General features: G+C 39.6%; 1 protein-coding gene across 9 annotated transcripts in view; it reads right to left on the reverse strand.

The window, feature by feature from the left end:
- Positions 1-19,506, reverse strand: part of LOC125723477 (SH3 and multiple ankyrin repeat domains protein 2-like) — a 205,170-nt gene that overhangs the window by 55,260 nt on the left and 130,404 nt on the right. For all 9 annotated transcript variants that reach the window (XM_049000085.1, XM_049000083.1, XM_049000082.1 and 6 more), the window contains one exon: positions 18,861-18,985. In XM_049000085.1, coding sequence (XP_048856042.1) covers positions 18,861-18,985 — 125 coding nt within the window. The remainder of the gene's footprint in view (positions 1-18,860; positions 18,986-19,506) is intronic.

The following is a 19,506-nucleotide window of genomic DNA, read 5'->3' on the forward strand; positions in this document are numbered from 1 at the left end:
CTTTATATAGGCCAACCATTTGAATGCTAAACATTTTTTGCTTGTCTCCCTCAGAAAACAACACAGGGTCCGCAGATGGGTCAGCTATACTGTTGAATAAACAGAGTGTGCAGCAGCATGGCTGAGAAGGAAGAATTGGTTCCAAAAGAAATTCCACTTCAATTGCGTGGAAATGGCTTTTATTTGCAAAATCCAACACAGTCTTTATAATTTACAAACTTTGCAGATACCGTTCAGATGCCAGGTAGCAACACAACCCACCTTTTTAACCATTTGAAATGTTAGGGCCCCAAACATGCAGAATATCTGGCTATGCGTATATTTACAAGCACATCATCCTCAGCCACAACGTCTTCCACACGTTCTGAAGTAACCAAAAGGAAACAAATACTTCTTACTGACTTAAAAAATTCTAAATATTACATTTATTTTATACTCCTTTTATTCATCCATTATTTGTTAGTTGTCATAAAACCGGGCGGGTTTGGAACGGGGACGAGGCATAGTGCATGTCGGAACAGAAATGCACGACCCATTAGTGGCTCACAGGACAAATGGGGTTTTATTTAACAAATCAGAAAACACTACAAAAAACCAAAAGGACCACGAAGGGTCAAAAACAGAAGGGGATAAACAAAGACTGAATTTACAAAGGGTAACTAACTACACCGGGAATCAGGCAGGGAATCAAAAACAGCAGAAATCATAGTGGCGAGATGATCAGCAACAAACACCAAACAATCACAAACAATGAACCACTAGGGCTGGGGTAGGGAACTTGATCCATGGAGAGCCGGTGTGGGTGCGGGTTTTTGGGATGGCCTCTCAGTCAGCCAATAATAAAGCAGCGATTCTCAACTCCAGTCCTTGAAATCCACTGTTATTGGCTGATTGAGAGGCCATCCCAAAAACCCGCACTCACACTGGCTCTCCATGGGTCAGGTTCCCTACCCCTGCACTAGGGACTAAAACTCAGGCAGGAACTTAAATACAAAAATTGAACAGGGTAATGACAAGCAGGGGTGAGACCGACAATTAACCAATCAGGGAAGGTGCAGGACAACGAGCAATCAGGGAAACACAACAGCAGCCACAAGAACAGGTGAATTAACTCAGGGAACTAAACAGGGAAACTAAGAACTAACCAAGGAAACAGGGAAACAGAAACTAACACTGGGGAGTAACACACGGGTAGAAACACAAGCATGGGCACAAAGAATTTAACTAAAACCAAGTATAAATCAGAAGATACAGAAACTAGAAAAACTCATACAACTGAAATACAAGGGAACAAATCTACAAAAACAGAGGAGGCAGGATTTGAACATAAGACAGAGGGGATTACAGGCAGCCACATGTTCAATGCGTGGAGCCATGCGGCTTACAGGGAGCAGAGGAGGACACAAAGACTGACAACACAATGGACAGGATTACTAGCAATGCCTGCTGGCCAAACGGGGAAGGAACACAGAGTGGAACAGGAACTGACCCTGACAGTTGGTAAGTAAACTGAGTTCAGAAGTGTGCAGTGGTTGACCAAAGTGATAAACACTAATTTGTACATAAAGCATCAGAGACTGTAATATTAAAAAAATAAAACGCACGTTTATTATAATGAGTCAGTTTCTTTTACTGTACAATATATGTACAGTATTTTACATACCTTAATAATTAAGTGTATTATTATAATGCTACAAGCAGTGTTCTTTGCAAGGACAGACTAATAGGCAATGTGGTGAGTTTGTGAGAAATTTAACAAAAATCAGCGAGGAGGAGAAAAGCAACTGGTCTTCTGCTTTATGGAAATATTTTGGATTCCATAGAGATGATATTGGGTGAAAGCAAATAAGATGCATAATTGTATTTGCTTAGGCATATTGATTTCAGGGAGGTACATGAGGGACATTCAAAATATCCTCCACCCAGCAGTACCAATATCAGAATAGCGTTGCATTTTAAAATACCTTCAAAACGCCATATACCGGGGTATATAATATCTGGACGCTATTAATAATCAGATACCGTCCAAGCCTACTGCTGGACTGGGAGGGTTTGGTTTGGGGTGCCGGCAATAAAATTTGCCAAACGGCTGACTGGGTGAGCTGGGGTTGTAGCGATAAAACTTCTGCCACTGAATAGCGGGACGATATTGGGCATCATTCGATTGTGTCAGGGAGCTGCTGTCACTTTGTGGGAGACTCCCAGAACATTCAGGAGAGATGGGATGTCTGGATTTGTTGGCACTGGCTTTGGATCTTACAGCCGAACTCGCAGCAACACCACCAACTTATTTTACAAACTGTATTGGTAGAAAATAAACTGGCTACAGTTAGTTTTCGTTAAATTATCAGCTCCTTTTTTTAAGTATGGCACAATATTTATTGCAATAATTTGGCCCTACTCAAATAGATATGCACCGATTGCAATTTTCTTGGCCGATACAGATTTTTGCCAATTTCGATTTTCTTTCTAAGAACTATAATTGACAGCATATGCAAACAAATAATCAGCTTTTCTTCAATGCAAATTGTATTTTCATAATAAAAGAAACTGTTAAACTTTACAATTTCCCCTGAATTGCACTGTTACAGGATCTTCTCTCACTTAAACGTCTCAAAATACAATGTTCTATAATTAGAACGAGGTACAAATAACAATACACTGAAAATGAGCCGATGTGTACAACTTTGTCTGATATATTTTACTTTACCAAAGAGCATGTGCAACAGATTTAAATAAATGTCTGTTACTTATATCATTTTCCAGCATGTTTAAATTCACCAGATAACACGACATTGACCCTTTTCTCTTTTTTTTTAATCGTCTTAAAATAAAAAAAAATCCATAGGTTACAAACCTCCAAATAAAACTGAAGTTTACTATACTGTATATACTCCAATATACAGTATATACTACCAAATAATAACAATAGATGCAAGGGTAAGATTATTAATAACAACATCGCATGTTATGCACATGCGATTCTTTCATCGTTAGTAAACTAAATTAAGATCAGGCTTTTTCATATCCTCATACTGTTCGGACATTATAGAGCGGAGGGTTAAAGCTTCGCTAAAATATTTTTACTCTGTCATAGGAAAAAAAACCTTAGTTAGCTTTGCAATTTTAATGATTATTCCTTTTCAATGATATCTAGTATATGCTTAATAATATGTTTAAAGTTTGCCTCGGATGTTTCACCGCGATTTCGTGGTGGTTCTCTGACTTATATTACAAATTACGAGATTTCTGCCGCTGTGCGCATGATGTGTGGTGCGTGAGTAACATGGAACCGATTTAGTACCGGAAATACATGAGACTGATCGGTCGGTTCCCTGTATGGGCCAAGCACATTGAAAATTGGCCGACTTCGGGTCTAGGGTCAATCGATCGGTGCATCTCTACCTCAATACAAACAATATATTCATAAAAAATAATAATGATATTATGTGCTGTATAATATGTCATGCGACTTGACTAAGCAACGGTGCTAGCAATGCTTCGTTTTTGTGATCCAAGAAAGTAAGGAATTATGTAAACTAAGCAAACCGATTTTAAAGCAAAGTAATGACAAATACAGGCTAGGCTACTCCACGAGGATGATGGCCACGTAGCTAATAGTTATCTATGGCTGTCCTAGCATTACTGGTGTGATCCAGTCCTTCAAGCCTGAAAGTCCTATGTCTTTATTTTCTTTCACTTTTAAAATGCTTACACACAACGGAGGTTTTCGATCTTTATTTGTACCCTTATCAGCTATGCTCTGTCTTCCTTCCACTATATTGCAGAGTAATCGAGAAGGCAAATTTTATTTAATGCTTTTAAAAAATTGACTAATTGAGTTTAATCGAGTAATTGCGACATCTTTACCTCAGTTCGTAGTGCTGTTGTATTGGTTTTTAAAGATATTTTCATTTACTATTTACAAATAATACTTAACATATAACTGTAAGTGCCGTGTAAATTGTATGGTAGCTCTTAATAAAGAGAGCAGCATTCGTTTTAAAAGAGCTGTCATCTCCTTTATTAAAAAGACTCAGGCACACACCACAATACATTTTTGCGCTCTGTATGTGGGTTTGCGCACTGTAAACATTACGTGCCCTCTAGGGTTGTGCAATTAATGTGATAGAGTATCACAAAACAATACGGTTGTTTACTGGAAAGATTGCTGTTTAATACAGTTATTGTAATGTGATTGCAGGTGGTTATCTAACAATGAGATGTAAACTTCTGATATGTTTTTGTGAAATATATATTTTTTCTTTATAAAGATAAATTGTGGCATTCCAAAAAAAATTTCCAAAAATGGTTGCTGAAAAAGTGTGTGTGTGTGTGTGTGTGGGGGGGGGGGTTGTCTTATAATCAGGGTTGTCTAATATTCAGGCCAAAATGGTAGTATAGAGCTACACAGTAATGTATACCTGTGGTCTAGTCATTAAAACAAAAAGGAAAATCATTTTAAAAGGTACCTGATATGTAAATATATAAATGCAAGCTACACGGCCCCAAAGTGCCATTTTTGTCCATTAAATAATACAGGAGAATACATTTGGAATGGGAGACATACTATATATGATTATAAAGATATGAGATATATGCGTATACTTTTTATAACCAAGCAGAATATTAAGATTTAGCTGACCATAACTGCTAAATTCCACCATATAACTTATTGAATCTTTGTTTAAACCAGTGTCATGTGTAGCAGAATAACACCAAATTAGATTGGGAGACATTATGCATTATTACACTGCTCAAAAAAATTTAAGGAACACGTTTTAATCAGAGTTTAGCATCAAGTCAATTAAACTTCTGGGATATTGATCTGGTCAGTTAAGTAACGGAGGGGGTTGCTAATCGGTTTCAGCTGCTTAGGTGTTAATGAAATTAACAACAGATGCATTAGAGGGGCAACAATGAGACGACCCCCAAAACAGGAATGGTTTAACAGGTGGAGGCCACTGACATTGTTCCCCTCCTCATCTTTTCTGACTGTTTTTTCACTGGTTTTGTATTTGGCTACGGTCAGTCTCACTTCTGGCAGCATGATGCGATACCTGGACCCTACAGAGGTTGCACAGGTAGTCCAACTCCTCCAGGATGGCGCATCAATACGTGCCATTGCCAGAAGGTTTGCTGTGTCTCCCAGCATAGTCTCAAGGGCATGAAGGAGATTCCAGGAGACAGGCAGTTACTCTAGGAGAGCTGGACTGGGCCGTAGAAGGTCCTTAACCCATCAGCAGGACCAGTATCTGCTCCTTTGTGCAAGGAGGAACAGGATGAGTTTGGGTGTGGGTCAGTGATGGTCTAGGGAGGCATATCCATGGAGGGACGCACAGACCACTACAGACTAGACAACGGCACCTTCACTGCCATTAAGTATCGGGATGAAATCCTTGGACCCATTGTCAGACCCTACCTTACTTTGATTTTTGGGGTATCTTTGAATCCAGCCCTCTGTAGGTTTAAGTATTTAAAAATAAGAGAAGGCATCTGACGTTTTTTTTTTTCCAGTTAGTCTCAGAAGCAAATTTTTATAATATTCATTTAGTTAGTTTTTTGTTTTCATATTTTATTTTAGTTTACCAAAATGTTTTAGTTTTTGTTATCGATAATAACCCTGGTCTGTGCCAGAGTGGCCAGAGTATTCCCCTGCCCTGTGCCTGATGCTGCCTGGGTTGGCTCCAGACTCTCTGCAGCCCTTCACTGGATAAGTGCATGGAAGATGGATGAATGATATTTACATAAACGTTTGGATTGCAAGACATGCAAATGTCAAAACACAGTTAGGTGTTTGAGCTAGCTGACAAAGCTCTTTGATAGGTGATACAGAATGATTACTGAATGTGCAGGTATGTGACAGTGTGGGATTTTGGAGGGACGAAGACATTGCTGTTCCTCCAGGTAATTTATAAATTTTTTTTTGGAGAACTGGACACATTTCTTACTAGGTTTCCTGTCAGTATCATCATCTGACATACAGTGTATATTGCTTGAACTGATTGACGGGGTACAATAATAGGAATGATTTACATAGCACAACATAACAAAACAGCCAAGTCACAAACAGATGACTGACTCACAGAAAACTTTCAGCTGAGCATACTATTTAAAACTATTTTTATATCTCCTTATAACTAATAACGGATCATTACATATTCCCTCCTATTTACCATAAGAGAAAATGTGGCAACCTGGTCATTTTCATGGGGAACAATTGGAAGAACTCAATGGCAGACAAAACTGAAAACCTCATCCACTTAGTGCAGTGTTCCTTAATCCTGAAGCTCACTTTGAAAATTATTTTTACTATATGTAAGACCATTAATATAGAAATAATTAAGCTTGATTGAAATGCTAATGAAGCGCATTGCACAACAGAAATCTCATTATAGTATAAAAGTAGTTGAAGCCTACCTCTAAATTTCAATCAAAATGAAAATCATGTACTAACTAGAGAGGATGGGCAGTCAGAAAGACAGCAGTGTATTCCTCGGACAATGGTGACACTTGCACCATGCATCTATTCCGTACTTGTCTCACACTTACAATTTCTAGACATACCGGATGGATCATCTGAAATATGAAAGTTAATATGTTAAATATGAAAGTATCTGTAGCAGCATGGTGGCACAATAGTTAGCACTATCACCTTAGCTCTGGCTCCATGTGTATGGAGTTTGCATGTTCTCCCTGTGTTGTCACCTACGTACCCGGGTTTTCTCCCACGGCCCAACACCATTCTAAGGTTAACTGGAGTTACCAAATTGTCTGTAACCGTAAAAGTGTGAGTGAACCCTGTGATGGGTTTGTTCCCCATCTTGAGTTATTCCCTACCTTGTGCCTGTAGCATCTGGTATAGGCAATGTACTCCCCGTGAAGCACAATGTTTAAATTTTTTCATGACCATGATTAACTAAATTGTGCACTTTAATGTTCCTTACAAATAGTAAATCGAGCTCACGAAATTCCTAAAATGTGCACATGATTTAATTTTCTGTTCTGTTCTCATTTTGCTATTTCAGGCCCTTTAATTAACTTAATTATATTTAATGTTTTGGATATTTATGTTCTTGCCTGAAGAAAATGTGTCCGCAGAGCCAAGTTGGAGTGCAGTGCACCACTACCATGGGTCTTAGCGTAGTAAATTTAATCACACAAATTTAATCATAATAATGCATACTATGTCTCCCAATTAGAGATGGCACCGGTCTGATACCCACTATAGGTATTGGGCCAATACCGGCAAAAAAATGCAGGATCAGTCATCAGGGAGGTGGGGAAGTTAGAAACTGATCAAATTTTTCTGCAGAGACAGTGTTGCATTCATGACACGTTGGAAGTTGGGAAAATACAATCTCTGACTCATGGTTGGGCTACATTTTTTGCTTAGAATCTCAGTGCTCCAATTAACCAACTTGACATCATAAACTACAGCTGTGGAGTCCTCTGTCAAGACTGGTAAATATTACAAATACTATTTAATTACATTTAACAAGTCATTTACTATTGTACAGTAAGTGATTTGTTTGCATTCGTCATATATCAGTGAAGTTGCAAGCAATATATTGTTTGCTAAGATGTCTGTAATTGATATTAGTCCACTAGTCTACTTGAGAAAAGACTAGCTATGGATATGACTGGATATTGATGTGTGTTGATGCATTCCTTGTAAAGACAACAACAATGCATGCAGATGTTACTGTAGGCATCCATATTATTTTCTGAGCTGATCATGTGAATGGACGTTATTCAGAAGTCGGAAGTTCCCAAGTTGGGTTTACCGAGTTCACCTTCGTCTTGAATGCACCATAAGTCTAGCCTGAAATCGCATGCCCAGTCATTTTGGACAATTCTATGCTTACAACTTGGTAGGAACAGTTTGGGGAAGGCACTTTTCTGTTCCAGCATGACTGTGCTCCAGTGCACATAGCAAGGTCCATAAAGACATGGTTTGATGAGTTTGGTGTGGTAGAACCTGGCCTGCATAGAAACCTGACCTCAACCCCACTGAAGACCTTTGATATTAACTAGAATGGAGATTGCAAGCCAGGCCTTCCAACATCAGTGTCTGACGTCACAAATGTTCTTCTGGATGACGTGATTCCCACAGACACACTCCAAAATCTTGTGGAAAGCCTTTCCAAAAGAGTCACAGCTGTTATAGCTACAAAGGGGGTGGGGGGGCAACTCATTATTGATGCACTTTTTGACCAAAAATAGAAAATGGTTAGTTGAGGTATACATTGATATTTCGATTTGCTTTTGTGAAAGTTGTTACTGAATAAAAATAAGAATATTGGTATAGAGATTGGACCAGAAAAAAAATATGTTGTGATTCCCTATCCAACCATTCTGCCACTTGTAAAAAAAATAATGGGACAAATCGTGACCCATATTGGTTCAAAACTGGATTGCAGCACTTTATTTTTCATTATGGGCCGATTGTGCGATATGTGATATACAAAGGTGGATGCACACTCTAATCTTCATGTTTCCCAAAAGACTTCATGACTACACTGAGTGGAACCCACTTATAGTGATCACAGTTATAGTGATCGACCGCTTATATGGATCAAAAAGCTTGGGAGAGAATCATTCTTATACAAATAGTCTTTAAATAATTTACTTATAGTAATCAAGTAGTCTGCCTACAGTGTTCATTTTGGGTTTTTTATACATGACAACTTATGGAAGAAATTTAAACGATTAAAAGATGCGGACTGACACAAAGTTGTTCTTTATATTGCTCCTTTAAGTGACCACACAAGAAGAAACAATTATATAAAAGCCATGAATGGCAGGGAAACACGGGGAAGTTACACTAAGGATGGTAAGAAACACACACGGCGGGTAATTACACAATGGCTAAGAAAGACACACGAGGATCAGGTAACAACCGAGCACAACCACAGTTTATGGCACACGCAACAACCAGATATACAGCACAACAAGTACCTACACTAAAAATATAAATGGTTTATATACAAGACATGCACTAGGGCTGAACGATTTGGGGAAAATATCTAATCGCGATTTTTCTGACAGACATTGCGATTATGATTTAATTTGCGACACAATTTTTTATACGTCAAGCTTCAGTTCAATATTAAGTGTGTAATAAATTTAAAACATATGACGCAGCATTACCACCTGAGATGCAACCAAAACATGAACTGGTCTATATTCAAATGCAAGGAGGAGAATTTAAAGATGTGATGTGTTAAATAAAGTAATAATGAATACAATTGCAGCAAAAAGAAAAACAATAGCGATCTTGCAGCAAACAGCTTGGCCCCTAATAACACTAAAACCGCCTTTTCCCACGCCAGTAAACAAGCAAGAACTACTGCAGCTTTTTTGTTTGCGCTGTTCATAAGGCTGTTCTGAAATCGTAAAGCTGGAAAAATTTCGAACGTAGTATGCATTTCATAAAATGTTGAATAAATAGACGTAGTTTATTGGTGATTTCATGTTGGTCGAAGTTTCCGCATTTTAACAAAACAAAAAATGTGTTCAGAGGTGCAAACTCCCACGGGTTTGAGAAACACGCTTTCAAACTCTCACGCAAAAAATCCTATGGCAAATCTAAATTATTCCATTATGAATTTAGAATTAGCTGCATCAAAAACGTTAGGGCAGTTTGCAAACCCTACAGACTATTTACATGGTAATAAAACTCTTACATACACGTAAATGTATGTGCAGACTCGTCTCAAAAAGAAAGCCTCACTCCAGGGGGGTATTCCATGAAAGTAACTAAGATTTCCCTTAAACCTGCTTCGTGGAATATCCCCCAGGCACCTGACCAAAGTTGGCAAAAACCCTGCATTTAATTTGAAATGAGAAGTAAAATGCAGTTTTCGACTGAAGCGGATAATCATTCCTTTGCCTTGTTGCTCTGACAAATACAAAACGAATGAGAAAACATTATATGCGTCACCTTTTAATGTCTTTTCTAAATAAGACCGTATGTGCCCATACCCAACTGTAATAGCGATTAAAGTGATCTGTTTTTTTATCATTTATGTTAAAGCGAGGCTTTTATTCTATTACTTAAATCAATGAGCACAAAAACATATGACATAAACACGACTGTATTACGGGTTTTACTGCTTTTCTGGGGGTCACAGACTACGCTGCTGTGAGGATAACCGACTCTCTCGTTGTATGCTAATGCGTTTGCCCATTATCAAAAACAAAATATGTGATACACTGAAGTATGTCACTGCTGGTGGTTAAAAGGAGATCGCCGATTTTACTGATGATAATACCTTTCACAATCTAGGCAAGAAGAAAACGCAGCATTTTCTTCGCGTTTCACGTGTTTGCTGTTTGTAGGCGTATACTCCATCTTCTCTGGTCATTTCTGATTGGTGAGCATGACTGTCACATAGGAAGCATGGCATGAATTTGGAAAACTATTCTCACAACAGTTTTAAACCCTCCTGTGTAATGTATGTCCTAAATCGCAGCCTTTGCGCTTTGTTAATCGCGTTGTTTCGAATCGCGATTTCGATTTGAAATCGATAAATCGTTCAGCCCTAACATGCACGAAGTTATATACACGCGCACGCGAGGCATGCCGGGACATGCAGATACCTCTGGCACTACAGTATTATAGCGTACTTGAATTATACATAGTTCAGTAATTTAATTTGTACAGTACTGTATTTTGAAAATCAACAAAATTCTGTAAATAGTAACGCTATCTCTTCTATTACCTTATATTCATGTAATAAATATGCATATGTAAATTAGATGGTACTCTGAGACAAAGATAAAAAACTGTTATAATGATCATCCGCTTTTAACTTACAGACGTGATCACTATAAACAGATTCCACTGTATGTTCCTTTGCATAATTAAAAAAACAACAAAAAACAGCATTCTTATTTACAGTAAATATAGTACACGGGATTAGCCCAGGGGGCGGCATGGTGGTGCAGTGGTTAGCACTGTTGCCTCACACCTCTGGGACCCAGGTTCAAGTGTCCATCACATGTGTGCAGAGTTTGCATGTTCTCCCCATGTTGCCATGGGGTTTCCTCCAGGTATTCCGGTTTCCCCCCACAGTCCAAAAACATGCTGAGGCTAATTGGACTTGCTAAGCTGCCCATAGGAGTGCATGAGTGAGTGAATGGTGTGTGAGTGTGCCCTGCAATAGGCTGGCCCCCCATCCTGGTTTGTTCCCTGCCCAGTAGGATAAGCGATTTGGAAAATGGATGGATGGGATTAGCCCAAATCAACAAGAACAGCATTTACAAATCAAAGTATTTTAAACTCTTGGCTCTTTCACTAACAGCAAGCAAAAGCGGTGAACAAGTTACTTTATCTTACCTGATGGCTGAACTATTTTGAATGGTTAAACACATTTAACCGCTCTCTTTTTCAGACACACACACACGTTTACAAGATGGTGGCTACATGCTCCATTTTTGCCTTCGCCTTGCCCCTGTCATTGCAGTTCTAATTTTCCAATCAAGAATCTCACACTATCTTAAGTTGCCTTCTCTTTGATACCACTACACAATGCTGCTATAGGTTTGGTGCAATACATATCAATATTTGCTCAGGTCCAGATCTTCACCTTTACAGTACGCCTGCAAAGTTTGAACAAGATTTTTAAAATATTTTTGGAGTTATTGTGCTAAATGGATCAAATATCTGAAACTGCCCCTTTTTATATCACTATACAGCGATGCTTCAATTTTGGGGTAGTCAGTCGAAAAGTTTCAGTAACAAATGTTTTTCAAGTTATCATCCTAACAACCAAAGCAACTATGGCAGTGATGGAGGAGAACCACTCCCAAAACCATATGTAATCCCCAGGAAATTATTCCAGAACATTGCCACTTTTCACCATAACCCTGAATTGGATAAGCCTTTGACAGATGGACAGATTATTATCATATACTACCATATTGTTAGCAGAAGGTGTATAATTTATTGGTTTTCAATATGTTATCTATAGCTATGCATTTAAGGATGACTTCAGTGCTGCATGCAAATTGTTAAATAGCCTAAGACTGGATAACGATACCAGGAACCATCCTCATCTTGAATGGAACCCTCCAAATATTCTGGGCACTGTAGGTAAATTACATTTAGGTCTACTTTAAGGCTGTATGTGGCATCACATACACTGAGATAAATCCTTAATTATATAATGAGGTTTAATTATTCTGCTTTGCTTCACATTCATCTCACTCGTGAATAAGCATGAAAGTGAAAGGTAGTCAGGAGATTCTTAAAGGGAAAGAGTAAAGGCTTTGTAGGTCAGGGTGAGACCACTGAGATGAGGAATTCATCAGCAGAAGTAGGAAATATCTTTCATACAGTATCTACTGTATCTATAATGCAGAATCTTCAGCGATCAGTTTTCCTTGCATGGTCAGATTTGTATGTTTATGTGCCACTGCAAGTCCAGCAGTTCTGTCAAATTTAAGAAATGGTGGCATGAAGACGCCTACACGTTCACTGACTTATGTTGACACCTTCATGGGTGTTCTGCTGATTTTGCGACCAGCATGGAGACCCAAGAGAAGGAACATCTCAAAATGCAATTTAAAAATTTTTTGTCCATCAAGCAGAATTCTCTCAGTGCATATTCCAGGCCAGACAATTATAAAAGACGTGTCAGCATTTCAGTAAGGGTATTGGGAGGTATGTGCAAGTTTTGAAAAGGGACACAGCATTTAAGTAATTGACTTACTATTTACTATGTTGTTTTAAAAACAACTAACAATATTCAGTAACCCCCTACCATCTAATTTAACTTCTATATTTACTTCTATTTCACTTCTGTTTTTTGTTATGGACTTTTCTTACTTCCAAATTTAGTTTATTTCTTCTCTCCTTGATGCTTTATTTACGTACTCCTGTACACAATTATCAGATGCTTAAACATTCACTTGTTTTTTTTTTTTTTTACCACAGAGAAGTTTGACAAAAACAACAGTTCATAATAAATTATGTAGCTATATTTCGTTTTCTCACAAGGCAGGTCTGATTTGGTAATTTGCAAAAAATCCAATATTTTAACAATATATTTCCATATAGGGAAGTCCATGGCCTTGGGAAAAACCACAGAATTACCTAGGGTCCTCATGGATCACCTGTGTCATGTAAAACACCATGCACCTAAGAAAAAACTCTGTAGACATCCCTCTGTTACTGAAGCTTCTTTCTCCCCATGTTACATAACCAACTATGTCATCCATGATGATCACATGACCAGCTAAAGTGCCAACGAGGGAGGCTGTTTTTCCAGTATTGCAGGTTCAGCAGGAATACGACAATGGATCCAAGACCCTGGAAAACAGTCATTGTCTGCATTTGGGCAAACTAGTCGTACACACCTGGGAGGTAGCGGCAGACAACTGACAACAGACAACTGGCAATGCAAAATCGTTCTAGCAACACACAACAATTCTCAGCAGCCAGCCTTGAAATGCTGCCCGCTGACACAGACTCGCAGGGTCAGCGGATCTGTTATCTCCTGCCCCCACCCGGGTCCACTCCACCCCATGTTTTCGCACATGTTTAGATTTAATCATCCATCTCTACAGTGTGCTGAAAAAGCTCTAGCAGCTGTCCTGCTTCTAGCACAGCACACAGAGACAATGCTCTGCCGGTTGCTAGGTGACTGTTGCTCCGTGTTACAACTTAACGCACTGTGGTAAAAATGTGGCGTATACAGCAAGGAGGACCATGTATCCATTTTAAAGAGATGATAGTGTTGGCATTTGGTTGAGTAAACTAGTTATCCATGCTGAAATGAGTGCAAAAATTCAATCATTTTATATATGGACCTGAATACCGAAACATCCTCAGCAGGTTTCTGGATGGAGTGGGCACTTCTGCCATCTCACTTTGCTTTATTCGGCTGAGGAAATTAACACAGACATTCCAGAGGAGCATTTATGATTGGTGAATGTTTCTATGATATCATTTGCTATGTAGGCCATATTTTCATCACACTAGGATCCCACACAGCGAAAAATGGGGAATCTGCATAGCAGGTCTGAGGATGGAGTGGACATCAAACCTCAGAGCGTCACCATACTAAATAGAACACCCAGGCAAAGGAGCACTTGGCTGCTTCAGTAAAACCCAGAAGATCAAAACCTATAGTGTGCTGTTTGTTTCCTATATTATGAGCACAGACTGAGGACAGAAAGCCCTTTTCCAAAATTGATAATGCTCATAAAGATACATTTTACTTTGCACATCGTCCTGACCAACATGAAATAATTCTGCAGCCAAACTGGGAGCAAGTAAGGCATAGAAGCTCCTTTCACTATGTAATTCAACATGCAATCTAAGGGCTTGCATGAGGGGCCTTTGTATTGTTCTCAAGGACACAGAGAACACATTTACACTTCACTCTTTCTGAGAGGAAGGTGCAAAGATCCTGATTGAGACAAAAACCCAATATGTTCATATTATACCTATATAGCTTCCGGTTCAGGCATTAATTGTTCTACAGAAAAGTAGACTGCTGATACTATCTTTTAAACCAAATAATAACTCTCAGGAGGACAATGACAGAAAAGCAAAAAAATAATGAAAGCATATAACCATAACTACTGTTCTAAATTATATACTAACTGCGTGCTATGGCTATAGTCTTAAATACCAACTGAAATAAGTGGCCTTGGGGGAAAAGGCTTATCTAGGACCCAGAATCAGCCAGAGTTTCCTACACTGAGTTGGTAGACCTGAACATCTCATAAAGCGTAAGGTGAGAACACCAAGGATGGGAACATGAACAGGGATGAAGCAGACAGACACAAACAAACAAGCATGAGCCTAAACGTTTAGACAGGCTAGCAATATATGCAGCAAACGGCAAGAGGATGCAACTGAAGAGGAAAAAAAAATACCAGGAGAAGCAGACAAGAATAGATAAACAAACAGATGTGCACAGAGACAGACAGACAGACACACAGTGGCCATTTACATACAAAGTTACCCATCATCATAAGGCAGGAGCTACACAGGAAGGTATTATGTAACTATACGATGTTTTTGCAGTCAAATCAACTAAAGCTCAATGGAGGAAGTGTAATCAAAGCATAACTAATGTTTTCAGCCATGATTCTGTGCAGGTGACTAGCCCATATATAAGCTCATCCTCATCTTCCAAGTGGCTAAGGAAACCAAAGACATTGCCTAGGTCAGTTGACAAGCAGGAGGCTCATGGTCCTTGTTGATGCGACAAGAGGAGTGTGAAGGAGGCTGGGCACTCTCAGACCAGCAGCTGATGGGGTTTGTGCTGGCTAGCATACACCAAATCGCTGCATTCCCCAGCATTTTTCTCCTTTTGCAGCAGTTATGCCCAGTAGCCACCTGGGTCTTACCATGGCTTGCCGAATGGCTATCTTCTCTAATACCCGTTTGTGGCCTTCAGCTGTACCGTTCGGGAATAAAAATAGAAACGTCTCCATCCCTCTTGCTCTCTGTGCGTGACGGAGGTGCGGGATGCTGGGAGCAGAGGAAGGTGTGCTGCGGCAGGCAGCTTGGCATGGGGGCCTGGGGACTGCTGGGGGAAAATCAGATGCAGGGAGCAACTACACATCACATGAGGAAGCGAGATAAAACAGGCAGCAATCAGGCCCAAACTGAAGGCAGGCAAATGAACACACAGCTGCTTTGCCTTCCTTAGACCTACTACTGTCATCATCAGAGATGAGAAGCAACGCTAGAAACAAAAATCAGTGCTACTGATTCTGAATCTTACTAATGCTCTATCCATTATAAAATAGCAGCAGTGAAAGAAATGCCAGTCGTCAGCTCAAAGGAAAGTACTGTATGAAGACCACACAGAAGACAAAGAGATCTTTGGATATTATCAATTAACACTAAGCTGAACCACCTGAACCGATGCCTGCCTAAACAGCCTCATGCCTTGCCTAATAGACGAGACAATATGCTGGCAGCCCCTGGCTACAATCTGATCTTCTCCAACCTCTGAAAAATTCCTGTCTTGACAGAGCTATGTCTGTGGTCCCACTACTAATGTTTAAACAGACGTGCAGAAAACTGTTTTAATCCTAGTAAAAAAGGGACTGACTGCAGAAGTAGTTTTCTGAATCTGGGTTGCTGCACCTACACTCGCTAGTATAATCCAAGTCTCAAATGTCACCAACCAATCAATAAACATTGATTAAGCAATCAAACGGCTTTGACAGTGAGCACAATTGTTTAAATGATGAAGCACAAAACAGCAGTATGCCCCTCGGATATGGGTTTGTAGTTTTCCCAAATAATAACGACAGGAAGTGAGGGAATGTCTGCTTTTTTACAATACCTTTAAACGAATGAGATAAGAACTACAGTGGTAAGAATTCATAAACATTACTGAGATCCACCTTAATCAAAACTGAGAAGATGAAGCAGACTGCTTCCACTTCCCTCATTCTACTGTGATTTTAACAGAATTCATGCTGAAAACATTTCAATGTTCTTATCTATGCAAAGCTATACCATATATAAACATGCATCCCAACACCAGCTGCCAACAGCAGTGATACTGTGGAGCTCCTGTCTGTGTAATATTTGCAATTACATCATCAACCTGGTTGTCCAGCGGCATTCCATGCAACACACTTAGATCCTACGTGTCATATGTGCTCCATCCCAATCTCTGACTACCACTCTTGTTTCTGAAACTTCATAGGCAAATCTCCCACTCACTTCTCCACTATCAGGCATGTACAGTGGTGGAGGTGAGTGGCATCTTAAATCTTGCATGCAAATCTAGGTGCTTTGCTGACGGAGTAACCAGGCAATAACTGAAGATCGAGCTTTCCAGTCTATTTTTAGAATATGGTCAACATTAACATACAATCAGGCTTTTTCCCCCCAACCCAGAAACCAACACACAACACTGCAAATGGTGCTGCTTCAAAATGATGGAAATCAAGACCTCCCTCCACAATAAAAAGGGTTGCAAACATGTGCAAAAAAAAATGAAAATTGTTAAAATTGCATTGCAGTTCTGTGGAACCATTCCAAGTGTGCAACTGAGCATATTAAGTATCACAGTAAGACTCAAGAAAATCAAACATCTAAAAAAAAAAACCTGATGGGAAGGGGAAGATGAATAATACTCAGTTAAGCAAACTCTGAAAAGCACACACTTCTTTATTAACACATGTAAATATGTGGGATGCCTCCCCGAGCCTCTGGGTGGGTCATTTAATCCAGACTGGGCCTTTCCACAGTATCCGCTTTTAAACTCTCATACTTAGGTTGTCAGTTGAAACACATGCCTATACAATACTAACCCGTTAAGCCATGACTAAGGACAGGGTACACATTGTGCTCTGAAATATTTGAGTTATTATTAGTTACTAGAAACAAAAAGAACACAAAATATAGGAAAAGACCAAAGGCACAAAAATGTTATGGATCACCGCAGCATGGAGTGAGGAAGCAGGGACAGGATTCCAAGTGTCGGGCAAATGCAGGACACGATCAAAAGACAACTACATCACAAATAACGTCAATGACCGGACTGGGGAAACATACTCTAACACGGACTTAAATACACAGGACTAAATAACAACAATAAGAAACAGCTGGTAACAAGGGGATTCCACATGAGGTAGCGAGGGGGCGTGGCGCACGGCAGGTTTGGACGAGCAGGGCATGAGACAAAACCAATTTTTCAATTTTCATTTTCTGCTCCATTTAACAAGTGCACTAAGCAATATCAGACTCTGTCCAAGTCAAAGATATAGTATCTCCTTGCCTCTAACACAAAGCAGGCAACAGTTCTATGTCAACATTCCCTGATCCATGTACACTGAAGTAAATGCAATGCCCATAGCCACTCACACTATAACCAACCAAAAAACAATATCAATACAAATAGCCGTTTTCACCTTAACTGATTGCTTATACCATTCCTTTCTGCTTGTTTTTTTATAATGGCTTTTGTAAATATGTATCAGCAAGATTTCATCCAAATATTGATACTGGTCTTCCTTTTCACAGTAAAACAGGAAACTCAAGCAAAAATCAAAACCACAATGAAACACAGTAAAACAAACACAGCAAAACTATTTATCGTCATATTGCATCCTTATATAGTAACATGCAAAATGCTAACCCAAATTTTAATGTGATCAGAAAAGCTGCCATTTCATTTACGACAATGCTGCAAAATAATGCCTCATAAAACAATGCAAACTGAATACCAGCAGGTCCTAACATTTATCAATGTGTGACGTACATTTCAAGTCAGCTTGAAAGTCATTCACAGAGCAAAGAATGCAAGGCTATTCCAAATCTTTTGTACACACTATACAGTAGTCAACACTCAGCTGATCCTGGGAGTCCTGGGAGTCAGCACACTTTTAGGAGTGTGACCTTAGCCACCGTGGTGAAACCTCAGTAGAGCCAGCAGAATGAGCCAGTGTGTGGTAGTCTGTTCCTTAGGTGCCTTCCAGTGAACCAACACTTATATGCTGCATCCTGAGGAATCTGTCTCAAAGCAACTTCCCTGCCCCAGCAAATCGCAATTAGATAACCTGCCATGCATCAAAGGCAAAATTAACCCTTTCCAGAAGAGCCCAGCAAAACTTATATTGTTTAAATTTGCAGTTAAACAACTGCATACAGCTACCACATTGCATTTGGTTTATACTTAATTAAGTTAAATGAAAATTCAACAATCTGTCTTTCAGCAAAAATATCCATGATCTTATGCTAATGTCCAAATTCATAACAGAGCTTTGGAACCATTTACCATCCTTCTTTCTATATACAGAACTACTACTAACATCTTATTAAAGGACGAGACAATGACCAAAACTGTTAACACAAAATTCAGCCTCTTTCTTACCTCAATGAGGAAGTCTCCTGTTCGAAGCCCAGCCTGCCAGGCGACCCCACCCTCGTCCACTGATTCTAGGTACTGAAGGGCGGGAAAGGCCGGGGTGGGGGTGAATTCCTCGATTGGGGTGTCGGCTTGGGGATAGCAGCCAAAGCCAAAGGAAGCCAGAGAGAAATAGGATGCGATTATGTCTGGGTTACGGCTTCGTGGCATAAGATGAAGTCGCATAAAACAAACCCTGACTAAAATTACAGCCTCAAACAGCTCAGTGTGAATACAAGACAAATACACATGAACACCAGTAAGAACACCTTAACAGACTCAAAACAATCATCCAATGATTTGATTCCATGGAACACTCACGGCTTACTGACACTATCGTCATATCCATCACAACTATGTGATGACACTGCCACCACCCCCAACCCAGGGCACTGCTGTTCAGATATAGTATTGCTGACAAAAAAGGTATAAGCGACACTTTCGATAGCTAACTGCACAGGGGGTGCTGGGGCCTGAACTCGCCCACCAGAGCAGGAGGATTCGAAATTCACAAGGGGCTTACATTCACTTCTACAGACCACTGCATCACCAAAAGAAACTGGCCTAGAATATTCTGCATTTATGAGAGCTTTGTTATATCCAGATCAGCCCT

Source organism: Brienomyrus brachyistius, unplaced genomic scaffold (genome assembly GCF_023856365.1).
Source record: "Brienomyrus brachyistius isolate T26 unplaced genomic scaffold, BBRACH_0.4 scaffold49, whole genome shotgun sequence".
Taxonomy (NCBI): Eukaryota; Metazoa; Chordata; class Actinopteri; order Osteoglossiformes; family Mormyridae; genus Brienomyrus; species Brienomyrus brachyistius.